This window comes from Rhinolophus ferrumequinum, chromosome 5 (genome assembly GCF_004115265.2).
Source record: "Rhinolophus ferrumequinum isolate MPI-CBG mRhiFer1 chromosome 5, mRhiFer1_v1.p, whole genome shotgun sequence".
NCBI classification, from domain to species: Eukaryota; Metazoa; Chordata; class Mammalia; order Chiroptera; family Rhinolophidae; genus Rhinolophus; species Rhinolophus ferrumequinum.
In genome coordinates this window covers 14,470,713-14,493,396 of record NC_046288.1, presented here as the reverse complement: position 1 = coordinate 14,493,396, position 22,684 = coordinate 14,470,713, and the positions used below count along the sequence as shown (strand labels likewise).

Here is a 22,684-nt window from a genome sequence, read left to right as displayed (position 1 = left end):
AATCAGATATGCATCTGACAGTGGCTTAAATTCTAGGTTTGGAAAAACTTGCAGTGTTCCCAGATGTAGAAAACCCTTATACAAATTCTTACTTTCCTCAAAGAAGTTTTTTTATTTTTTTAAGGGAAGAGTGTATTCTAAGTTTCTTTAACAGTTATTTGAGTACTCTGTGCCAATATAGCAATAAATAAGACTTACACTGCCCTTGCTTTCGTGGAGCTCACATTCTAGCAGGGGAAAAAAATGAACAGATGATTGCAACTGTGCTGAATGTTAAAAGGAAATGAAATGCTCTGGCATGGTGTATAGGAGGGGAACTAACTAATCTAAACTTATTTTTTTACTAAATAGCTTCCATTGTCTTTACTTTTGCTATCATCACCACTTTAATTTGGGCTTTCAACTTTGTCACTTCCCTGTTTTGCCTATTATTTAATCACCCATCATCTTTGCCACTCCTATTCATTCTTTGCATTTAAAACCTGTTACAACCTGACCCCCGTCTTCTTTTTCATTCTAATCTTCTATTACCCTCACCTGCAACTTGGGTCTCATTTGGCAGCCTAGATTATTTGCTATTTGTAGATGATTATTCTTTCACACTTTTCTGTCATTTTCACTTGAATCATAGTCCTTATTATTTAAAATTCAGCTTTTCTTTTGATGTCTAGGTAAAGTATTACTTTCTCCATTAAGCTGTGCCTATCAAATTGTTTCTCCCTCTACTCTCTCGGTAGCATTTTATATAATTTATATAGTACCAAAACAAATACAGTACCAATTAATATATTGTATTATTTGGGGTGTGTATCTTTCACTTGCTTTTATGCTCCTGAGGTGAAGGACCTTTGTATTTTATGTGGCTCCTAACAGTATAGTGTCCCTTGAACATATGATGGTACTCACTCAGGATGTGTTCTGGAATTCACTCATTCAGTCTGTTGGTTGTTCCCATTTAAGAATAGACGTGGTAATGGAAGTTCCAGGGTGAGTTTGGGCCATCTGCCAGTTTAGGTACCTATTCTCTTGCTTATGTACATCTATTTTCTGATAAGCCTGTTGTGTGTTTTTTTAATAGTGGTAAAATATACATAACATAAAATTTACTATTTTAACCAATTCTAAGTGTACACATCAGTGGCATTAATTACGTTTACATTGTTGTACAACCATCACCACCATCCATTTCCAGAACTTTTTCATTTTTTCTATTAAGCAGTAACTCCCTCTTACGTCATGCCCCCAGTTCCTGGTAACCACTGTTTTACTTTCTATGAAAGTGACTACTCTAGAGTACCTCATTTAAGTTGAATCATACAATATTTTCCTTTTGTATTAGGCTTATTTCCTTTGGCGTAATGTCTTAAAGGTTCATCCATGTTATAGCACGTCAAAATTTCATTGCTTTTTAAAGGCTAAATAGCATTCCACTATACATATATATACCACATTTTATTTATCCGTTCGGCCATTGTGGGCATTTTATTTGTTTCTCTTTTAAGCCTGGTTGATTTTTTTTTTTCATTTTTTTCCTGTTATAAAAGTAGTTTGCGTTTGTTTTAGAAATTTCAGCAAGTTATACAGTGAAGTACAAAAGACAAAAACAATTTTTCAATATGACTATTTAGAGATGTCCACTGTTAAGCCTTCATCTTATATCTGTCACTGAATTTTCATTCTCATCCTGGTTTCTGTCCACTGGATTCAATGTAGGTTGTCAGTATTATCATTAAAATGAATAGTCACTTGAGAGGACTTTAATTGTCGAATACCATGAATTTAAGAAAAGAAGACTTAAAAATGTTTAGAGATCCAGATGACCTTATAGCCTAATTTTTTTTTAATGGAAATGAGGAAGAAATAAAAGACCTCAAGACTGCTTTCAAGCTACACTTTTACTATTAAATAATGATAGTAGCAGCTGTCACTTGTTTTGTGCTAAGCATTGTATATGCCTTTTCTGAATCAGACTTTAAAATAATACTAATAAATGAGGGAACTTAGGCTGGAGGTTAAATAGAACGCAGATCCCATAAAGCCCACTGTGCGGAAGGAGTAAGGGCAAAATCTCTGAAACAGTTAAAATCACTACCAAGAACAAGAAGAATCAACCAGAGTTTAAATCTCTCTTCTGCCATTTAAATGGCTTTGTGATTTGGGGCAAGCTGTCTAACTGGTCGTATCTCAGTTTCCTCATCTGTAAAGTCCTCTCCTAGGATTGTAAAGATTAAAGAAGTTAATCCATGTGAAGAACTATGTTTCAGTAAGTCTGTGAAACATTTTTTCCATAGTTTTTAACACCTCTGAAATCAGGGTATATCTTTCAATGGATGGCGTGTGGTAATTTGGGAGAGTCTTTTTCTTAAGGGGTGTGTAAAATAATGGTGTATTGAATAATTGATGGTACCTGAGATTTAATGAACCATAATACTTAGAACAGTGCCTGCATATAGTTAAGCACTCTGGAAATACTAGCTGTCGTGTTTCTCCGAAAATAAGACCTAGCCGGGCAATCAGCTCTAATACGTCTTTTGGAGCAAAAATTAATATAAGACCCAGTCTTATTTTATATAACATAAGACTAGGTCTTACATATAATACAATACAATGTAATATAATTAATATAATACCAGGTGTTATATTAATTTTTGCTCCAAAAGACACATTAGACCTGATTGTCCAGCTAGGTCTTATTTTCGGGGAAAAAGGGTAGCATTAACCAATGACTACCACCATAAGAAGCCATTCTTTAAGTCGTCTACTGCCTTTGCTCTGTAACATCAATTTAAAATATGGTAGCATTGACACTTAAGTTTCCTTTATAAATTGAAATTCTCATACATTGCTAGTGGGGATGGAAAATGGTGGAGATATTTTGGGAAATAGTTTGGTTAAAATGGTAAATGTAGAACTAGCTACCTTATGACCTAGCAATTCTTCTAGGTATCTACCCAATAGAAATGAAAAACATATGTCCATACAACTTGTACAAAAATGTTTATACCATCACATTCATAATAGCTAAAAAGTGGAAGTGACCTAAATGTCCATTAAATGAATGGATAAATAAAGTGTGGCATATCCATATTATGCAATATTATTTGGTTATAAAAGTGAATGAGGTACTGACATGTACAAGATAGATAACTTTGAAAGCATCATGCTAATAGAAAGAAGTCAGACACTAAAGGCCACACACTGTGATTTTATTTATATGAAATATTGGAAGAAGCAAATCCATAGATAACTAAATAGCTTGATTGTTGCTTAGGGTGTGCAGAGCAATGGTGACTACGGATGGTTACATAGTTTCTTTTTGAGGTGACAAAGTGGTCGAACATTAGATTGTGTTGATGGTTGCACAACTCTGAATATACTAAAAATCATGAAGTTGTGCACTTAGGTGGTCTCAATAAAATTGTTTGTTTTCCTCTATAATCTATATATGGCTTCAAAATGATTGCATAGTCCTGGCTCTGTTTTAGGCACTATTTCAGGCATTATTTCATTTAATCCTTGAAATCGTTGTTTTAATAACTCCTCTAGCCCTTTCTCTTTTATAGTATAATGAGAAAAACAGACTCAAAACTGAGGTCTGTCTGAAGTTTTGCTACTAGCTCATGTTGTTCTTCAGGCCACTGCTGTCCTAATTTCAGCCATTGTATGTTGAGGTAGCTTCAAGATTCCTTTAATTTGGGTTGATTCCTTTAATCAACCCAAATTTGTCTGCCTCTGGCTTCATCCAGTTAGTTGTACAGTAGTTGGAATTTAGTATTTTTTTTAAATATGGTACTCATCCCATTTATGGCAGTAAGTTTTTGCACTAAATGTTAATGAACACATGGTAAATATGTTCTAGATATGTATGTATATATTGATTTGAACTTTTTACTGATTGATAAATGTAATGGAAAGTAAGGAATATTGGATTAAATTTATTGTTGAATTGTGTTCAGATATGTTTGTTATATAGGCTTAGGTTTAATTTTAAGGCTTAAGAGGTAAAAATATTGAAGTTAGCTGGTTATAGTCTCTTCTCATTACTGTGCAGCTAAAACTGCACAAGATTGAAAACTTGACATTGATTTGTCTTAACATGGCCTCAAAGTATTTTCTGTTTATTATCCTGCAATAAATTACTGACCTAAAGAGCAGAATGTTTACTTCTAGACAGAGAATATGTCTTTGAACCAGCTGAATATAGTGTAGAAGGGATTTGATTCAATGCATACAACCATGTTATTACTAGAGTAAACTGTAATTTATATTTTATTAATGAAAAACCCATTAAATTAGGAAAACTGTAGCTCATTGATTTGTCCAGTTATGTATTAGAGATTAAGTTGTGAATGTTCTTCTTTATCCTTGGTGTTATAAACATACTTTCATATGTGAAATTGTAAATTCCAATGTTAATAATCTTTAATGAGTCTGCTTATCTGCACATGAATCTTTAAAATAGAATAGCATTTTCTTTTGTACAATAAGTTAGCTAAAGCTGGTTTCATATGGTAACATCCTTGAGTTCCAAGCTTGAAATTGGAAATTCCCAATGGAAATAAAAGCTCACATTTACCATAAAGTAGTTGCTGAACTGTTTGTTGAACTAAAGAGCGAATGAATATAGGATGCATGTATTCATGCACCCTTAGGAGGAGATAAGATCACTGATGATGACGTGCCAGTACCATCTGAACGCCAATAATTCAGAATAGTCCCTTTTCTTTCATTTCAATGTGGTAATACTGTGTACATAGTGTTAAGATTTTTGTTTTTATTCTTTGAGTGCTCCTCAAAGCTAATGAATATTCTGAAGTTATCCACGTGGTACTACTATTAGTTTTAGTTGTGAAAATAAGAAGACTTGAATTGTCGTTAGTAAATGTTTTAGTTCTGTATACCATCTCATATCTGTTTTGTAATCAGTTAAATGTGACTCAAGTAGGTCATACTAAATGTCATTGTATCATTACTTACTCTTATACTTCATCCCTTATAAGTTCTTTTGATTCAACATTTTTGTTAATACAGGACAGGAATGGTGGCACTGTGGGGAAAAGTGACAAATACAATGGGTGTGAATTGGGTATAGAATACTACCCAGTGGGACATAATTCGGGGATACATTTGGGTACCACTGATGACATTAAGGTTTGAGATAGAGGAAGAAGTGAAAAATCTAAGAAAGGAGGTAGTTGATGATAAAGATGACAAAGAAGAGAGGAATAGGCGATACAGAGTTGTGGACCACATAGAACTACTTATAAGACAGTTTACATTTGTACTGGTGAATAGTGGTGTGTCCTCTTAAAATTTAAATTCTTCGTTAGATCATCTGGAAATTCAAAGTTATTTATTCCTCATTGCAGATTATAATACAGAGTAAGAAATAGTTCAGTAATTTCCTTGGTCCTACATATATGCAGATTTATTTTCATGTAGTGTCTATAGAGAATCAATCATGTATTGAAGACTTCTTTAAAAAGCACAATACAGTTTACATAGCCTTAGATCACTTGCCTAAACCATAAATCTTCTGGCATCTTCAGTAGTATTTTAAAATTCTGTTTTCCAATCATGTTGAAAATATTGAACCAACTTTTGTTTTAAAGTCATAAAGTGCTGTAATGTCTGAGTTATTGAAATTCTGGCATATGGTTATTTTGTATTTGCTCTTTGAACTCAGTGAATGGTAAAAAATTAAGCTGTGGTTATATCTTTTACAAAGAAATGTTTGTTGTACATAAGCCCTATATGCCTGTCTTATCTGACCTGTACCATATCTGAGAGGGATACTGTTTAGCTCTATAACAACAGGTTTGCATATTCATTCAGTATGAGGCACTTTAGATACTGGGGATGCCCTGGTAAGCAGGATAGATTCTGGGCCTCAGGAAGACCATACAAACAGGAAGAGATTAGAGAAGTGTGATCAGTACTATGACATAGCGAAGTACAGTACAGGGTGCTACTGTACAGGATCAGGAAGAAGTGATGTGGAAGCTGCACCTGGAAGGATAGGTAGGTGTTAGCCAGGAGAAGAGGGCGTTGAGGTGTGTTGAGAGAAGAAACATGTTTAAAGGCCCCAAGGCAAAAAGAAAAAAAATTTTAATAAGATTTGTTGAGCAAGAGCATGGCATATGAGGTGGAAGTGAGATTTGAGAGGTAGGTTAGGGCCAGTTTATGAATATGGGTTTACATAAAGGGAATGAGAGGTCACTAAAGGGCCTTAAGTAGAGTTGGATTTGTTTTAAAGGGCTCTCTTTGGTTTCAGTGTGGAGAATGGATTGGATGGAGGGAGCAAAACTGAAGGCAATAAAGTCAATAGATTGTTCAGTAACACAGGGGAAGAATGCTAGTCTCCTTTAACAAGACGGTGGTTCTGTGGATGGAGAGAAGTAGGTTATCATTGAAATCATTAAGATTATTTTAAGAATAAAAAAAGATCAAGGTATGGCAAGTGTCCATTAGTTTTAGGTGTTTGGAAGTTACTGGGGACTTAAAGTGCTTTTTTAGAAGACATATACCTGTATGTTAGTGAGTAGGTGAGGAATTAGAGATAGGTAGCACAGACCAAGCAAAGAGAGAAGTGGAAGCCGTTCAACGTCTTTCCATTAGTAGCTTAGGTTTGGAGATACATTGATGAGTTAATTTTTGTAAAGTAGTTAGAATGTTCTTGGCTCATAGTAACACTATTAAGTGTTAAGGAATTTTGGTTCAGGTGACTATCATATGTCTGATATAATAATCATAATAATCCTCCACAAGCTCGTAAGTAAGAGCTGATGAGCTAGATTTCATTTCATGGTGATCTGATAGTATTTTGCACTTTGTTGATTTCTTATTCTTCCATGCTGAGACAGATAGGTGAGTAGAGACTCAGAATTTAAAACTGGATTTTGTCCTATTGCAAACTAGTTATTTGATTTTGGATAAATATCTTAAACTCTTAAGCTTCAGTGTCTATAATAATAAGCCTTCGAATATTTGTTGAATTTCTTTCTTTTTTTAATTTGAGGGGAAAAAATTGCTACAGAAAAATTAGGAGCAATCTTACAGCCAGTTACTATTTGTGCTCCATGTATTACTGACTTTGCTTACTTTTTCCTTCAAACCTATTCTACATCCTAGTTCACACTAAAAATTTATTATCCATATTTTGACTTTATATACAACTTTATCTACCTAAATGGATTTTAGTCCATGTTGTATTTCTCATAGCATCTAACATTATGCTAGGTAAATTGTAAACACCTAGTAATTGTTGGGTTTCTTTAAAGGCGGAGCATTTATTAAAAGGTTTATAAAGAATGTACGTCAATGACAACATTCGGCTTACTAAATGCTTTGTCTTCTACACCCCTCCCTTCACTTAGGCAAAATGAGGTAATGTAAGTATGGACATTTTTTTTTAATCTGAGGATTTCATTTTCTTGTAGTTCTATTTAAACTATATGTGTTTTATTTTCGTTACTTAAAAACTGAAGTGTGCTTTATATTTCTAGGTTCGGTTTATTACTAAAATATGGCATCCTAATATTAGTTCCGTCACAGGGGCTATTTGTTTGGATATCCTGAAAGATCAATGGTAAGAGATTTTGAATTTACCTTCTCCCCTCTTTCATATGAATTCCAATGCTGTATTTACTCATAGAGTGTTAAATGTGTAACTGCCTCAAAATGTAAGCATATATTATACTTTCTCTTATGGGCAACAATTTTAAAACTTTATGAAATCTCTTAAGTACATAATTAAAAATGTGTTATAATTGCGATCATAATCTGTGAAATATAGTGACTTATTAGGTAATGTCTGATGCTGGCTTTACATCTTGAAAAGTCTTGGACTTCATTTGTTATTTTGGTAAATTTGATTCTTTGCTATCTCAAGAAGGTATTTGTGAAAGACTGAAAAAAATTAAGTACTGAAGTAATCAGCTCTGACTTGGATGGAAAGTAGGCAACAAAAATGTTAAAAGTTGTGTTACTTGAGCACAGTTAAGGTTCTCAGATTCCAAGGAGGAGTACTTTGTAGGTGATATCTTCATTTGCACAGCAGTTTATAGTGCTGTCACATATTTTGTGTGATTTGATCTTAGCAGCATAGTGTTTTAAGAGTTCTTACTTTGGAGCCATTACGTTCAAATCCTGGCTCTGCCATTTACTAAGCTGTGTAGTCTTGACCAAATGGCCTAGTCTTTGTGCCTTAGTTTCCTCATCTGAAAAAAACACGGGGCTATACCTACTTCGTAGGGCTGTTGAGAGGACTAAATGAGTTGTTTTATGTAATTCTCTTAGACTAGAGCCTGATTTGTTCTAAAACTAAGGATGGAAGGACTAAGACAAAGGTTATATAAAAAGATATTGGAGTGGGAGAAAACAGTAATAAGTTACGTGTTTGCTTTGTTAATGAAGGGAAAGAATGGAACCTGAACAAGGTGGAACAAACAGGAATGACAACATTCAGCGAATGGCTGATTTGGTTTAGTAACTAGATCAACAGACAAGAGTTGCTGGTTTGGTTTTGTTTTCTTTTTCCATCCTAATAGCACATCTGAGTAAGGCCTCTCCCTCAGCAGATCATGTCTTGAGATCTACTTTCTTGATCTATATATCGTACTGTTAGACATTGAACAGTGTGGAATACACTTAACTTTATCTTCTGTCATTCATTTGATTTTCATCTTTTCACAACCTGCTGAATCTTTTGGCCTCAGTATTTTTACCTATAACGTCATCTCCAAGGCCCCTAGCTCTATCATTCATTGATACTAATGAATATTTGCAGTGTGAGTAGCATCTTACTTTTTTTCATTCATTTCCAGGACATCAGTTCTGTTCTTCTTCCCTTCCTATGCCCACTCCCAGACTCCTTAACCAGTTTCTCCCTCATCTCCTGGAGCTTTGCACACGAGAATTCCTCGGGACTGTCTTGACCTCTGCTCCTTTCCGTCTGTACTCACTTCTTTGGTGAGCTCATCTGATCTCATAACTTTACTGTTTATATATTAGCGATCATGTCCTGTTGCCTTCTTAACATATTTGAATATGTAATGGATATCTCAGACTTAAACATGCCCCATACAATTGATAGTCACCTAACCAAAAACCTGCTTCACCCCATCTAAGTTATTGGAAACTACATCCTTGACCAAAACGTCATCATGATCCTTGGTTCTTCTTTCTCTGTTACCCCTGTACCCTGTCTGCAAATCCTGTTGGTGAAATCTTCCACAATCCTAGCAGCAGCTTCACTACTACCACCTTGGTCCAAGTTGCACTACCTCTTGCCTGGATGATTACAGTCGATTGCCTCCCTGCTTCTGACTTTTCCCTACTCAGGCTTTTCTCAGCAGCCAGAATGATACTCTCCCCACCCCACCCTCCCACCCCCCAAATCTCTTAAAAATAAGGTTGCAGACTAAAATCTTCCACTCACGTTCCTTTTTGCTGAGTTAAGCCAGCAGTACTGCCACTTCTGATTATCTCCCTATGGATAAATGAAAGGTGATGGTGTATATTTAGGGAGAGAATTTGAATTTTTGTACCAAAACACTTTTTATCAACTATTTCCATATCTTAAAACAGGTAAAATAGCCGACTTTAGTCTTGTTTGATATCTGTATAATTGAAATATTAAAAGATATCAAAGACATCACATAAAATAGGTGAGATTAGATATCCATGGATTTGTTTTGTCCCCACTCTTCCTTGCTTTATTGAGGTATAATTGACATTTAATGGATATCTATGGTTAAGCGTGAATGTTTAGGCTTCAGACCTGGAATTTGATAAAACTACAGGACAGTTATCTTGGGGAAAATAAATTGAAAAGCACTGAATATTAATTTGGGACAGGTATGCTAAAAAAAAAATTGTTAATCTTTTATTAACATATGTGGATGGTAATTTAATATTTAACAACTTACATTAGTATGGTTTATTTCTTAACTCCATAACTTAGCCTGTTTGGAAACTATTTTCTGGTTGTTGTTGTTTTTCTTTTTTTTCCATTGACCCCTGTTATGACTAAAGGTGTCTGTTTACCTGAGGAAGAAAGTGACAACACATAAAAATTGCATGCACGCAATGATAGTGCCCCTCCAAAAGACAGAAGCAGGCATTGAGAGAATATCTAGATGGTCGATAAGCTGTGCTCAGTATCATTAGTTATCAGGGGAATGCAAATTAAAATCACAATTAGATACCACTACACACTTGTAAGTTGTTCTCATGAATTTCTGGTAGGAATGTGGTTCATCCACTCAATTGGCAGCATCTACCGAAGCAAAACATACTATACCTTATTGCTAACCTTATTAGCAGTTGTACTCCTAAGTATATATCCAAGAGAAATCCAAGAGAAATAAGTGCATGTGCCTCCCAAAAGACTTGTACAAGAATATTTATAGCAGATTTATTCAAATGGGAAATAACCCAAATGTCTGTCTACACGAAAATGGACATATAATGACATAATTGTACAGTGGAACACTGCAAGCAGTTAAAATATATATAGAGAGACACACTATATGGATGACTATCATAGACATGCTGAGTGACCCAAGCCTGATACAATGGAGTATGTACTATAGGGTTCTGTTTTTATGAAATTGAAATTGAAGGTGAGCCAAACTAATTTTTGATGATAAAAATTAGGACAGTAGTGGGGATAGGTAAGCGTTGCGAATGGGAGAGGCAAGATTGAGTCTTTTTTGAGAGCTGGAAATACTTGATATTTTGATCTCAATGGTGGTTACATGGATGTATACATAAATAAAAATTCATGCAGCCGTACAGCATTTTGCTCTGCTTATTATACCTTAATAAAAACATTATAACAAAACTGCCATTCTCTTTAGCATTCAGTGTTTTGAATAAACATTATTTATTGATGGTTTTCTGGAAGATCCTTAACAGAGAAGTTAGTCAACAATACAAATAATTCACATGCTTATTCTACATGCTAAAGGTCCTACTGAGTCCATATGAATGAATATTTAATTAGTGATATTAACTGTGCTTTTGATTTAAGATATGAACAAAGTTAATTTAGTGAAAATAGATTTCTATGGTACTCATATCATCCACTGATTAATTAAAATTGGCTAACACATTTTGAAATTTTATACTCGTGTTTGCCTGTTAGTATTTGTTTTTAATAGATTTAAGCTAGTTTTACACACTGAAACCTAAAAACCTCAACGCAATATGAATTTAATACTTTAAAAACCTCAACACAATATGAATTCAGTACTTTATGAAAAGAAGAATAAATGGAACAAAATACTCTATTTTCAGTTGTATACTTTAGAACAGTTAAAAAATATACACCTTTATGCCATCAAAGACGTTAACAGTGTCTATAATGCTTAGGGCCAGAAGAGTAGGTTTCATTTTGATACTAATTTTATTACAACTAATTATTAAAATAATGACATTATTTACTATTAATTTTGTTTTCAGCTTTTTAAAACTTTGCATTTAGATTTCTTTATTCAACTAATTTTTAATGGTTTGTAAACACCTCCTCAACATTTTATTGTGAAAATTTTCAAGCATACAGAAAACTTACAACTTTTTCTTGTTGAGATTGTTACAAATCGAATCTAAAGTGATAGCTCCAGATATTTACTTCAGTTTTTAGGGCAAACTATCCCTTTTAACATGTTCAACTGTGGGTCCTTTGTTTCTGATTCTTGAAGTGGTAACTTAAGAGATCTAGAATAGTTTGTGTCTTCCCAATAAAGACCTCACAGGAAGTAGAAAGTATTTATAAGAATTTATGAATGTTTAAGGGAAGAATTTGTGACTTAAATTCTTAAAAATATATAATTGTAAAATACATAGGACATAAAATTTACCATCTTGGTTTTTTTTTAAATTGACATATATAACATTGTAATCTTAACTGTTTTAAAGTGCACAGTTAACTAATAAGTATATTCACATTGTTGTGCAAAATATCCAAAACTCTCTTTTTTGAAAAAATGGAACTTTATTCATTTAGAGCAATTCTGGGTTCATAGCAAGACTGAGAGAAAGGTACATAGATTTCCCATATCCTCCCTGCCTCCACACAAGCACAGACTACCCATCGTCAGCATCCCCCACCCGAGTGGGGCATTTTGAGAGTTGATGAACCTTCACTGACGCCTCTCAGTTACCCAAAGTCCATAGTTTATATTGTGGTTCACTCTTGGTGTGTTGTACGTTCTATGGGTTTGAACAAATGTGTAATGATAATGTATCTATCATTATGGTAAACTATTTCCACTGCCCTAAAACTCCTCTGCTCTCTGCCTCTTCATCCCTCCACTCCTCCCCTTATCCCTCCCCTCCCAGAACTCTTTTTGGCTTGCAAAACTGAAACTCTCAACCCATTAAGCTTCCCATCTACACACACACACACACACACACACACACACACACACACACCCCACCCACCCACCCATACACCCATCCAGCCCATGACAACCACCATTCTACTTTCTGTCTCTATGAATCATAGTGTTTGCCTTTTTATTCCTGGTTTCACTTAACACAGTGTCTTCAGGATTTATCCATGTTGTGGTAGGTGTCAGATTTTTCTTTCTTTTTAAGGCTGAATAATATTCCACTGTATGTGTTTACCACATTTTGCACATTCATTGGTTGATGGAAACTTGAATTAATTGCTTCCACCTTTGGCTATTGTAAATGCTTATGAACATGAGTGTACAGATACAGTGGTAACTCGGTTGTCGAACGTAATCTGTTCCGGGAGACCGTTCGAGTTCTGAAACATTCGAAAATAGCCGTCAGCTAAGCCTCAGGATCTTGCACTCAGCGGAAGTCGTGTGACATGTTCGACTTCTGAGGTGTGTTCGAAAACCGAAGAAGCATTTACTTCCCGGTTTACAGCGTTCGTAAACCGAAATGTTCGTCAGTGGAGACTTGAGAAAACCGAGGTACTACTGTATGTTTGAATCCCAGTTATTTTGGGTATATAGCCAGAAGTGGAATTACTATATGTTTTAGTTTTTTTCTTTTTCTGTTTTCTGTAGTGGTTGCCCCATTTTGCATTCCCACCAACAGTGCACAAGGATTCCAGTTACTCTACCTCCTCTCCAACTGTTACTTTCTGTTTTTCTGATAGTAGTCGTCCTAATGGTTGTGAGGTGGTATCTCATTGTTTGATTTACATTTCCCTACTGATTAGTGATGTTAAGCATTTTTTTATGTACTTATCAGCTGCTGCTGTGTCTTCATTGGAGAAATCTTTGTTCATGTCCTTTCTCATCTTTTTAATCAGGATTTTTTGTTGTGTTGTAGAAATGTTTATATATTCTAGATATTATCCCCTTATCAGAGAGATGATTTGCACATATTTTCTCCCGTTCAGTGGGTTGCCTTTCACTCTGTTGATTATATCCTTTGCACAGGAGACTTTGGGTTTCCCACCCCCTCTACTCCCCCTACACAGTTTTTAACTTTGATGTAGTTATATACCAGTTTCTCTATTTTCTTTTATTGCCCGTGCTTTTGGATGATAGCCAACAAATCATTGCCAACTCAAATGTGTTTTCTTCTAAGAGTTTTATAGATTTAGCTGTTACATTTAGGTCTTTGATTAATTTTGATTTAATTTTTATATATGGTGTAAGGCAAGGTCCCAACTTCATTCTTTGGAGAGTTCATCAAGTTTTAAAATGTTTACTGCCCTGTTGATAAATAAATATATAAAGCTGCCTTGTGATGTTAAGATTTTGCTAAGATTTAAAAGATGGAATTTATTTTACATGCTTTTATTTTTTTTGCAAATTAAAATAATTAGAGTTAAATAATTGCATTAATATGAAATACTTCCTATGAGTGAAGATTTTTCTTCACTAATCAGATAAATTTCCTTCAAAGAAACAATTGTATTAATTAAAATAATATAAATTAAGATTTTGTTTAAAGTAATAGCATGGGTTTTTTAATTAGGATGCTTAAACAAGTCCATTGGGATATTAGAGTAGCCAGCTTAACTTTGTATGTTCAATTTCTGTGATATTTTGAATTTTTGTCCTTTTTTGCGTGTTTTAAGTCAACTTCATGCTGATACATCTAGGCAGCTTTTGATGTCTATGTGCCTTTAAAATATTCACTTTAAAATCACGCAAACATAAAATGAAATTACAGTAGTGTACTTCTATTTAAGAAAGATCTCAACCTTGTTATGGTAATAATACGATAAGAATGAACATTTAAGGACTGAATTTGGATTTTGAGGCTTTGACATCTGTCTTAAAAGAATACTGTTGGTTCTAAAGATGTTACAACTATTGGTTGAAAATAACTTGTGTAAGCTCTTAGGAAATTTAGATCCTTAGTCTAGAAAAACAATGTCTATTTTCTAGCCCAATTTCAGAATTAGAAATTTCCGTTACCTACTATTGTATAATGGTTTTAAAAGCTTTTAAAATCCTATTCTCTCTTTTTAATACAAGTTTAGCATTTTGGCTAATTTTTAAGCATTATACCAATTTTTTTCCTATTCCTGTAGCCTCTCTAAAATAATAAATTGATCAACAAAAAATTTTATTCTGATAGTAAAGGATCATTTGTGATGTAATTTTTCTCTAATATATAAAATACAGACCTACGAATGTGATACTGATTTTATTTTATCAGTTTAGAACAGCCTTTCTCAAATTAGTTTAATCTGTAATACATAAAGCAGTATTTCTCAAACATTAGCTTGCATCAGAATCACTTGGAGTACCTGTTAAAACATCTTGGAGTTTCTAATTCAGTACGTCTGGGATGAGGCTGAGAATTTTCATTTCTTTCAAGTTCCCAGGTGATGTTGATGTTACTGGTTGGGGCAAGCACACTTTGTGAGACAATTTTCTTCTAAGTATGGTACTTCTAAGGATGGTACTATTTGTACACTTACCTTGGGAAAATTGAGAAAATAGTCACTCAGTAATGTTCTCTGTTCTGTTCTGTGATTAAAATGGGGAACCTAATTGAGAAGGACTAATTTAGAATGATGTGATTTGTGTGGTAAAATGAGCATATTGTTTAATATCTTCAAGATTTTAAATATTAATATTTCACTATGTTATGCTTATTTATAAATATTTCTATATTAATTGGTGAAACAATTTTTTAAACAGAAATGGTATGAAATCCTTGCTAGTTAGGTAGATACCATTTTCTAGCCTTATAAACACATTTAGAAGCATGATTTAAGTGATGTATTTTAAGCAAAATCTTGCTCTATTTCAGAATGTTATGGAATAATTCCAGGCTTTCTTGAAAGTAAAAGATACTTGCTTGATGATATCTTACTTGTTTTTAGAGTTGCCATTGAAAGAAATTTCCACATATTAGTGTCTCACTTTATTTCAAGTTTATGTCCAGAGAACTAGAAAGTAAGTCAGTAGATAAAGCTTACCAGAAAGATAACTGGTGACAAGAAAAAAAGCAAGGAAAAAAACCATTTAGGACAGTTTGAATTGTTTTAAGAAATAAAAAGATTCATTCATTGTAAAGAAAAAATAGGATAGGCAGATATGTTATTAGGTTGTTGCAAAAGTAATTGCAGTTTAAAAGATTAAAAGCAATTGCAAAAATCACAATTAACTTTTGCACCAACCAAATAATTACAAATTTTTATAACTTCATTGTATATTCAGCTAAAACCTGGGTTATTGTTAGCTCCAGTCGTTATTACGTTTTAGTCAGAAAACATACAGTTTGCTTTTATCATGCAGAGCATTCTTAACTCAGTATTTCTCTATTTTTAGGGCAGCGGCAATGACTCTCCGCACAGTCTTGTTGTCGTTGCAAGCACTGTTGGCAGCCGCAGAGCCAGATGACCCACAGGATGCAGTAGTAGCAAATCAGGTAACAGCTGCTTCTACTTACTTTTGAGGCTCTACTTTAGTGGCTTGCATTGTTAACATATGAGCAGACTAATATTGTAACTAAATTTGGAAATGGTTACCTTTCTTGTCATAAGATTTTGTCAGATGTAATAGTGAAAACTTAATTTATTGATTTTTAACATACTAGTTTAATTGGGCATATGGTGGATGCTTTTCTTTTCTAACATATGAAAATTTTCAAACACGCAATGTCAAAAATTATACAGTGAACACCCATATGCCTACCTGCCATCTAGATTCTATAATTAACATTTTACTACACATGTATCTATCTGCATCTCTCCATAAAGTGATAATCCTTTCCTGATGATAATTTTAACCAGTTCCTATTTTGGCACTGAAGTGGCATGGTAAAGGTTACCAAGGATCTTATAATTGCCAAATGGAGTACGTATGTTTTAGTTCTGATCTTTGGTCTTCAAGAAAGAAGTCGTCAGTTATGGCCTGACTGACTGTTTTTGTAAACAATGTTTTATTGGAACACAGCCTCATCCGGTTGTTTACTTTCCAGCTATAAGTCACAGAGTTGAATAGTTGTGACAGAGACAATATGGTTTGAAAGCCTGAAGTAGTTATCTGGTCTTTTAAGAAAGCTTGCCAACCTCTTCTCTATGCCATTAGGATTTACTGAGCATTCTTTTTTTTTCCACCTAGAAATTTTGTTTTCCTCTTGAATTCTGAGATAATACTATTCTCTTCATATCTTTGTTTTGGTAGTTGTTCCTTCTTAGTTCCTACAATTATTTATCTTCTTCCTCCTCCCTTTTAAATATAGTTCCTTGGTCCAGACATTATTCCTTTTACTTTCCATTATATATTCGCTTGAATGAGCGTATCTACACCAATTTACCACCTGTATGTTGATAAAATGTTGAGGCTTGACCTCTTTCCTGAGCCCACAAACTATTCGGAACTGGATAGCTCGGTATGAATGTTCCATGGATACCTCAGCACAACATTCCCAAAACCAAATGCAGAATCTTAAATCCTGCAAATCTGTCCATCATCACAACCTGTACATCTTATTTTACTTTATTACTAAAAACTTCTTAATAGTAGTTCTACTATCACCTACCTGTTAAGTCCAAACTCTTTAGCTTTCAGAGTTCCTCCATGATTTGAATTGTCTACAAACCCAGCTTCATTCCCCAAATACTTACTGTTCCTCAACCTCATGCTCTTTCAAGACAGTGTTCATTTCTACACGTCATTTGACCCAAGCTGCTGTGTTTCTTCTGCCTGAGGAAACTTTTCCTTTTAGCAGACTTCTTTTTTCCTTTGCAAAGCTATTTACTCCTTGTTTTATGTGTATCCTTGCTAATATGTTCTATTATATGTCTCAGAGTGCTTAGAATTACGGTTTTATATGTTATATTCATTCATTTTTGGTAGTCAGAAGCATAGCTTGAGTCCCAGCTTTGATTTCCTATTTAGTTCTGAGCCTAAAAGGTTTCTCAAGGTTGGACTCAGGGTTTCTTCTAACTCCTAAAACAATCCAATAATTTTACTTATTTCCTTGTTAAGAACTTCTAATGGTAGAAACTAGATTTATCATTTTAATGTACTAAAAGTTCATTGGTCTTAAAGTATTAAAGATGCATAAAATACTTTAAAAAGAAATATTAAAGTGAATTGAACAGTTATTTTATTAAGTAATAGTGGAATATTTGAGAATAAATTTACCTCTTTCCAATGCACATGGGAAGTCTTTTAAAAGTACTGTATGATAGTTCATAATCATCTCAAAACGTGCTGTAAGTTAGGACTTTGCATATGGGGTTTTCCAAAGTCACTGTATAATAATACATCTCTAGGAAAACAGCAAAGTCCAGTTGTGTTCTCTAGCCTGAGCTGTGGTTAATACAAAAGTTAGTCACATTTATTAATGTCCATATTATTTTAGAAGCTAGTAGTTCTGTTCAGCTAGTAGTTCTGTTCAATGTTTGCCTTACACAGGGTTTAGAAACGTCTCTAATACCTCACTTCACTTAGTTTTCTGTTACTTAACATTTGTTGAAATTGGAGATTAAAATTGATAAATGTTATTTGTGTCTTTGTTTTTCTTTTGTCAGTATTATGAATTATAGCTTCAGATTAAACAATCTTTTCTTGAGTGACAGTTTGCAGTGGAAAGTGAATCAAGCACATTTTAAATCTACACTGGTTTTATTTAGAAAAAGCGGGTTCTTAGGCAATTAAGAGCTGAGCTACTGTATTGAATGTTGTAACTGTGTTGTAAATCCATTTTTTTTCCTCATGTAGTACAAACAAAATCCTGAAATGTTCAAACAGACAGCTCGACTTTGGGCACATGTGTATGCTGGAGCACCAGTTTCTAGTCCAGAATACACCAAAAAAATAGAAAACCTATGTGCTATGGGCTTTGATAGGGTAAGTAACAAAAAGGCATGTTGATTTTGATATATTGATTGATTTTAAATTACTGCTGCAAATCCTTAGATGTCAGAAGTGGTTCAAAAATACTCTAAATTTAGTTTTGGTAAACAAACTTTGTATTACTAAAATCAGTGGTTTTTCTTTTCTTTTTGCTGATTCTGATCATTGGTTTTAAAAGCTTTTTATGCACTACAGTGCAAGGCAACATAAAAAATAAAAGCAAGGTGTGGTTTCTCAGTATATAAGACAGAGAGTGATCCAGGATTGTAAAAATATTTCCTTGAGATTTGATATTTTTTGTTCCCGTTTTTTCTCTACAGAATGCGGTAATAGTGGCCTTGTCTTCAAAATCATGGGATGTAGAGACTGCAACAGAATTGCTTCTGAGTAATTGATTTACCACCTGTATGAGTGAGAGAGCTGCTGATATATTCAAGCTTGCCCCTTCTTGAGGAGCATCAACATCTGATATTTTTAGGATTCTGCATAGATTTCTTTTAAACTGGCATTCTTGCCTAATGATGTTATCTAGGCACCATTGGAGACTGAAAACAAAAAAAATCCCTGCTCTGTAAATAAAGCTAATTAAACGTCTGTGTAAATTGAAAAAGGGGAAATATTTTAATTTTTTTTCTTAATAGTGTAAAAATTCTTTGAGCTAAGGTAAAACTATGGAAAAAACATGCTACTTTAGTGTTTAGCAGTGTACCAAGACTAGCAAGAGTTTGCTTCAGGATTTTGTTGAATAATTAAGGTAATATTTTGAGTGTGTCAGGGCCATTCAAATTGTTGGTGTTGCATCACGGCTACCTTAACTGTTTTTAACATGGATCCTCTGTGCCTGTGAATTTACTTGCATGCTTGTACTTGACTTCTTAGGATGGGTAGCTGAAAAGACCACCATTTTAAGCGTTTGAGAATTCTTAAATATGAGATTTATCTAGAATTGAAGATGGTGACCTATTCAGAGCCTTCTTGTCCTTGTCAACAGACTGGGACACCATATCTATTTTTCCCCTCTTACCACACACAGCTAATATTCTAATAGTAAATTTCTCTATATTTGGTGGGGAAATGTGCTGAGGGTCAGTATCCCTTGCTCCATTTTTAGGTCGTCCATGTGGAATGTTTTGTCACAGTTCTTCACTCTTAAAACGTTCCTATATAAGTAAGAAAGAATGTAAAAATGGAGCTGTCAATTTTGTTTCTGTTGCAAAACCAGTAAATACTTAATGATGCAGTATCCCCAAGATTTAATGAAAAAACCCAACTTAGTCATTCAGTGAATTTGACATCTTTTCTATTTTTAAACTGATGAAATTTTTCTTTGAGAACTTGAAAGGATGAAATCAACTGCAGTATTTTTTAGGCTAATTTTGGCATTATAGAGATTGCTTTATTGGATACTTTAAATGTCACTCTTGCTTGCATTTCCCCCTATTGACACATGAAAGCTGTGTTGGTGTTTTACTGTACATACTTCAAATGCACATAGGAATAGGAGTGTGTTATAAATCTAGCTTTCTTTATGATGTTTCTGATAAAATGAGAATTGAAAACTTTACCTTCTCTTGTACATAGTCAGACTTTCTATTCGTACTGAAGTTACATTTCATTCTAAGTTCAAAAGTTTGAAAATCGTTAGTTTTGCAAGCTTAAACACTAATGTGACCATTTTATGAAGGTTGAAATGGATTTATGCAGGCAGTTCTATACATAGAAACACAGTTCTTATTAAATTTTCAGGACCAATGCAAAATAACAAAAATGTAATCAGAATGAATTAAAGTAAGGCTGTATATTGAAAGTCATATTATAAAAGGTTTGCTTTCTTCAAGTGTTATTCATCCTAAATTATAATCATTAAGTGTTTGGAAAATAATTTTGAATCATAAATTCAGCATAATTTCATTTGACTTCTCAATAATCTTAGAAGCAATAAAAGAACCATTGTTAAATATATTGTAATGTTAAAGATGTGAAGGTTCTTCCAAAAACTTGTAAGGCTTTCCTAATCAATAGTAAACTCTTCTAGTTGATATTATTGCATACTAAACACAAGTTGCTATGTTTTTTTCCCCCTCTATATTTGCTTAAGCATAAATTTCTTTATACAATCACCTCCTATCATTGTTGTAGTTTAGTTACTTTTCTAAAGATGCCAAAGGAAACAAGATTTTTCTTTATTTATTTTAAATAACTAAAAATTTGTACTTTTCTTTATATTTTGAAGTAAGGTTGGAATTGTGTGAAAATGTGGACAGTTTTGTTGCATTATGGGTTAGAATTTTTTATTTTTAGTGGAGGGCAGCTTGGTAATACTAGTAATATTCGAATTATTTTAAATAGCAAACACATCTACCAAGTTTACTATTTGCCTATATTATCAGGGTATATTTAATTGTCCTGTGGTTAGACAAAGGAGAGAACTCAGAGGTTACTAAGGTCAAGCATTACCTACTTAGCTCTGGAAGGCAGCTATATCTTGCCTTTGATTTTTATGCACGTTAGCCCTATAGGGTATCTACTCATCTAACTATATTTCAACATCCCAGTGCCCAGAAAATTTAAAAGTACAATCAATATTTGGTATTAGAGGTTCTCCATAATGGATTTCTTTCAAAATTTATTTACCTCATTTTCATTTAATGTGATAATCCCCCTTTCTGTCATCCCACTGTCATCCTGGTGTTTTTGTTTGCTTGGTTTTGTTTGTTTTTTCACTTCTCTGTAGGTAGATTTATTTCCCCAAACATAGAAATTAAGGCAATTCCTGTTTTTCTCGGTCTTACATATGTTTGGGAAACGGACGCTAGAAATACAGGTATAGAGAAAAGGTACCCTGGCAAAAATTATTTTTATAATTCTCAATTTTTTTGTGATTTCTCAGTTTTGAAAGCCTCAAAAATTATGGTTAAAAATCTATATAATGATATCCTATTTAGAACAGCCAGATTTGCTCGAAGTCACTGATACTCCAATAGGCTTTTATCGTAATCAAGTCTATTTCAAGTCTAATCAAGTCTGAGTATGTGCCTGACTTTTTAAAGAACGAATAATTAGTTGTATAGTATTTCAGTACAGGTTACTGAATATGAACGCATAGCAATTTGTGACCCAAATAAGTATACAATGAGTAGTATATAAATATTTGAGGAATTTGTACGAAATTAGATGCTCTGAGTTAGCTCCCCCAAATGTTTGGCATTTGGCTGTGGTTTATTTAAACACGTAACACATTCAAATATATGCATACATATATTTGTTTGGATTTTGAGTATTTTGCTTTTGAGGAGAATCATCTATGAAATGAAAGTAAGACTGATTTTGGGGTGGGGAAAGTATTTCACATTTGTGATTGTTAGTGGCGCTTAAAACTATGCAAAATAATTTTTTAAAGTATAAGAAAATTGGCAGTTAAAGTGGATATTGCTTCTTCATGCACTACAGAATGTAGCATATCATGTTACTGTTTAGGCTGCTTAATAAGTTTATCAATGTGAAAAGCAGATCTTGGTTATAAGTGTATGCCTGATTCGAGCTTTTGAAACTCTGCAATAGGATTTGTGATGATGTTTCCACAATCTTGTAGCAATATAGGAAATAAAGCATTTTGTCATTTCAAAGATTTAAGATGGATTTGGGCAGGGAAGAGTTGGAGCCAGGTATACTTTCTTGTACATAGATGGAAACAATGTTTGGATATGAAAAAGGAAGCCGTCTGTTTACAGTTAACTTTATTTCATGGACTTTTACAAAATGATGTTTGTGTTAATCACTTTTTCTAGTTAAAGAAATTTCAATTCCAGGGTACAAACCATTTTAAAAAATCTGCATTTTCATTCTTTTAGTACCAGTTTGAAATAAATGTTTGATATCAGCTATTTGCTATCACTGGGGAAGAAGGCAACTTGAAGTATTTACTGATAAATAGCCTTTTTCCCAAATGTGACTTTTCTGCAGTGTCTACATACTATGTCACACGTTCTATTTGCACTGTTGCAATATGGATCAAAAATCTTGTGGCACGGGTAGGGGAATGTCAGTGTGTCCCTTGTCCTGTTTGTTCTGTTACTGCTTTATTGGACTGATCTACTCTCATAAACCTGTGATCATCACCTAAATGTAAGTTGTGAGTGTGTCACCTTTTGCTTGGTTATTTTAACCACGCTGCTATATATAATCAGGTGTGGCACAGTTTATCAATTTTGTTCTAGGGGGTGAGTGGATACAAATCATTGCACTGTGCTGTTAACCAATCCTGTGTGCTTGCAGTTACTTTTTATGGGCATCATAATAAAAGCTAGACTATTTCTTTTTTGGGGGGAAGAGACTTATTTAATGTAATTTAAATACTTTTTTCCAAT

General features: G+C 33.7%; 1 protein-coding gene across 2 annotated transcripts in view; it reads left to right on the top strand.

The window, feature by feature from the left end:
* Positions 1–18,927, top strand: part of UBE2K (ubiquitin conjugating enzyme E2 K) — a 52,447-nt gene extending 33,520 nt beyond the window's left edge. For both annotated transcript variants that reach the window (XM_033105654.1, XM_033105655.1), the window contains 4 exons: positions 7,506–7,588; positions 15,780–15,879; positions 18,183–18,311; positions 18,638–18,927. In XM_033105654.1, coding sequence (XP_032961545.1) covers positions 7,506–7,588; positions 15,780–15,879; positions 18,183–18,311; positions 18,638–18,712 — 387 coding nt within the window. In that variant the 3' untranslated portion in view covers positions 18,713–18,927. The remainder of the gene's footprint in view (positions 1–7,505; positions 7,589–15,779; positions 15,880–18,182; positions 18,312–18,637) is intronic.
* The last annotated feature ends 3,757 nt before the right edge of the window (positions 18,928–22,684 follow it).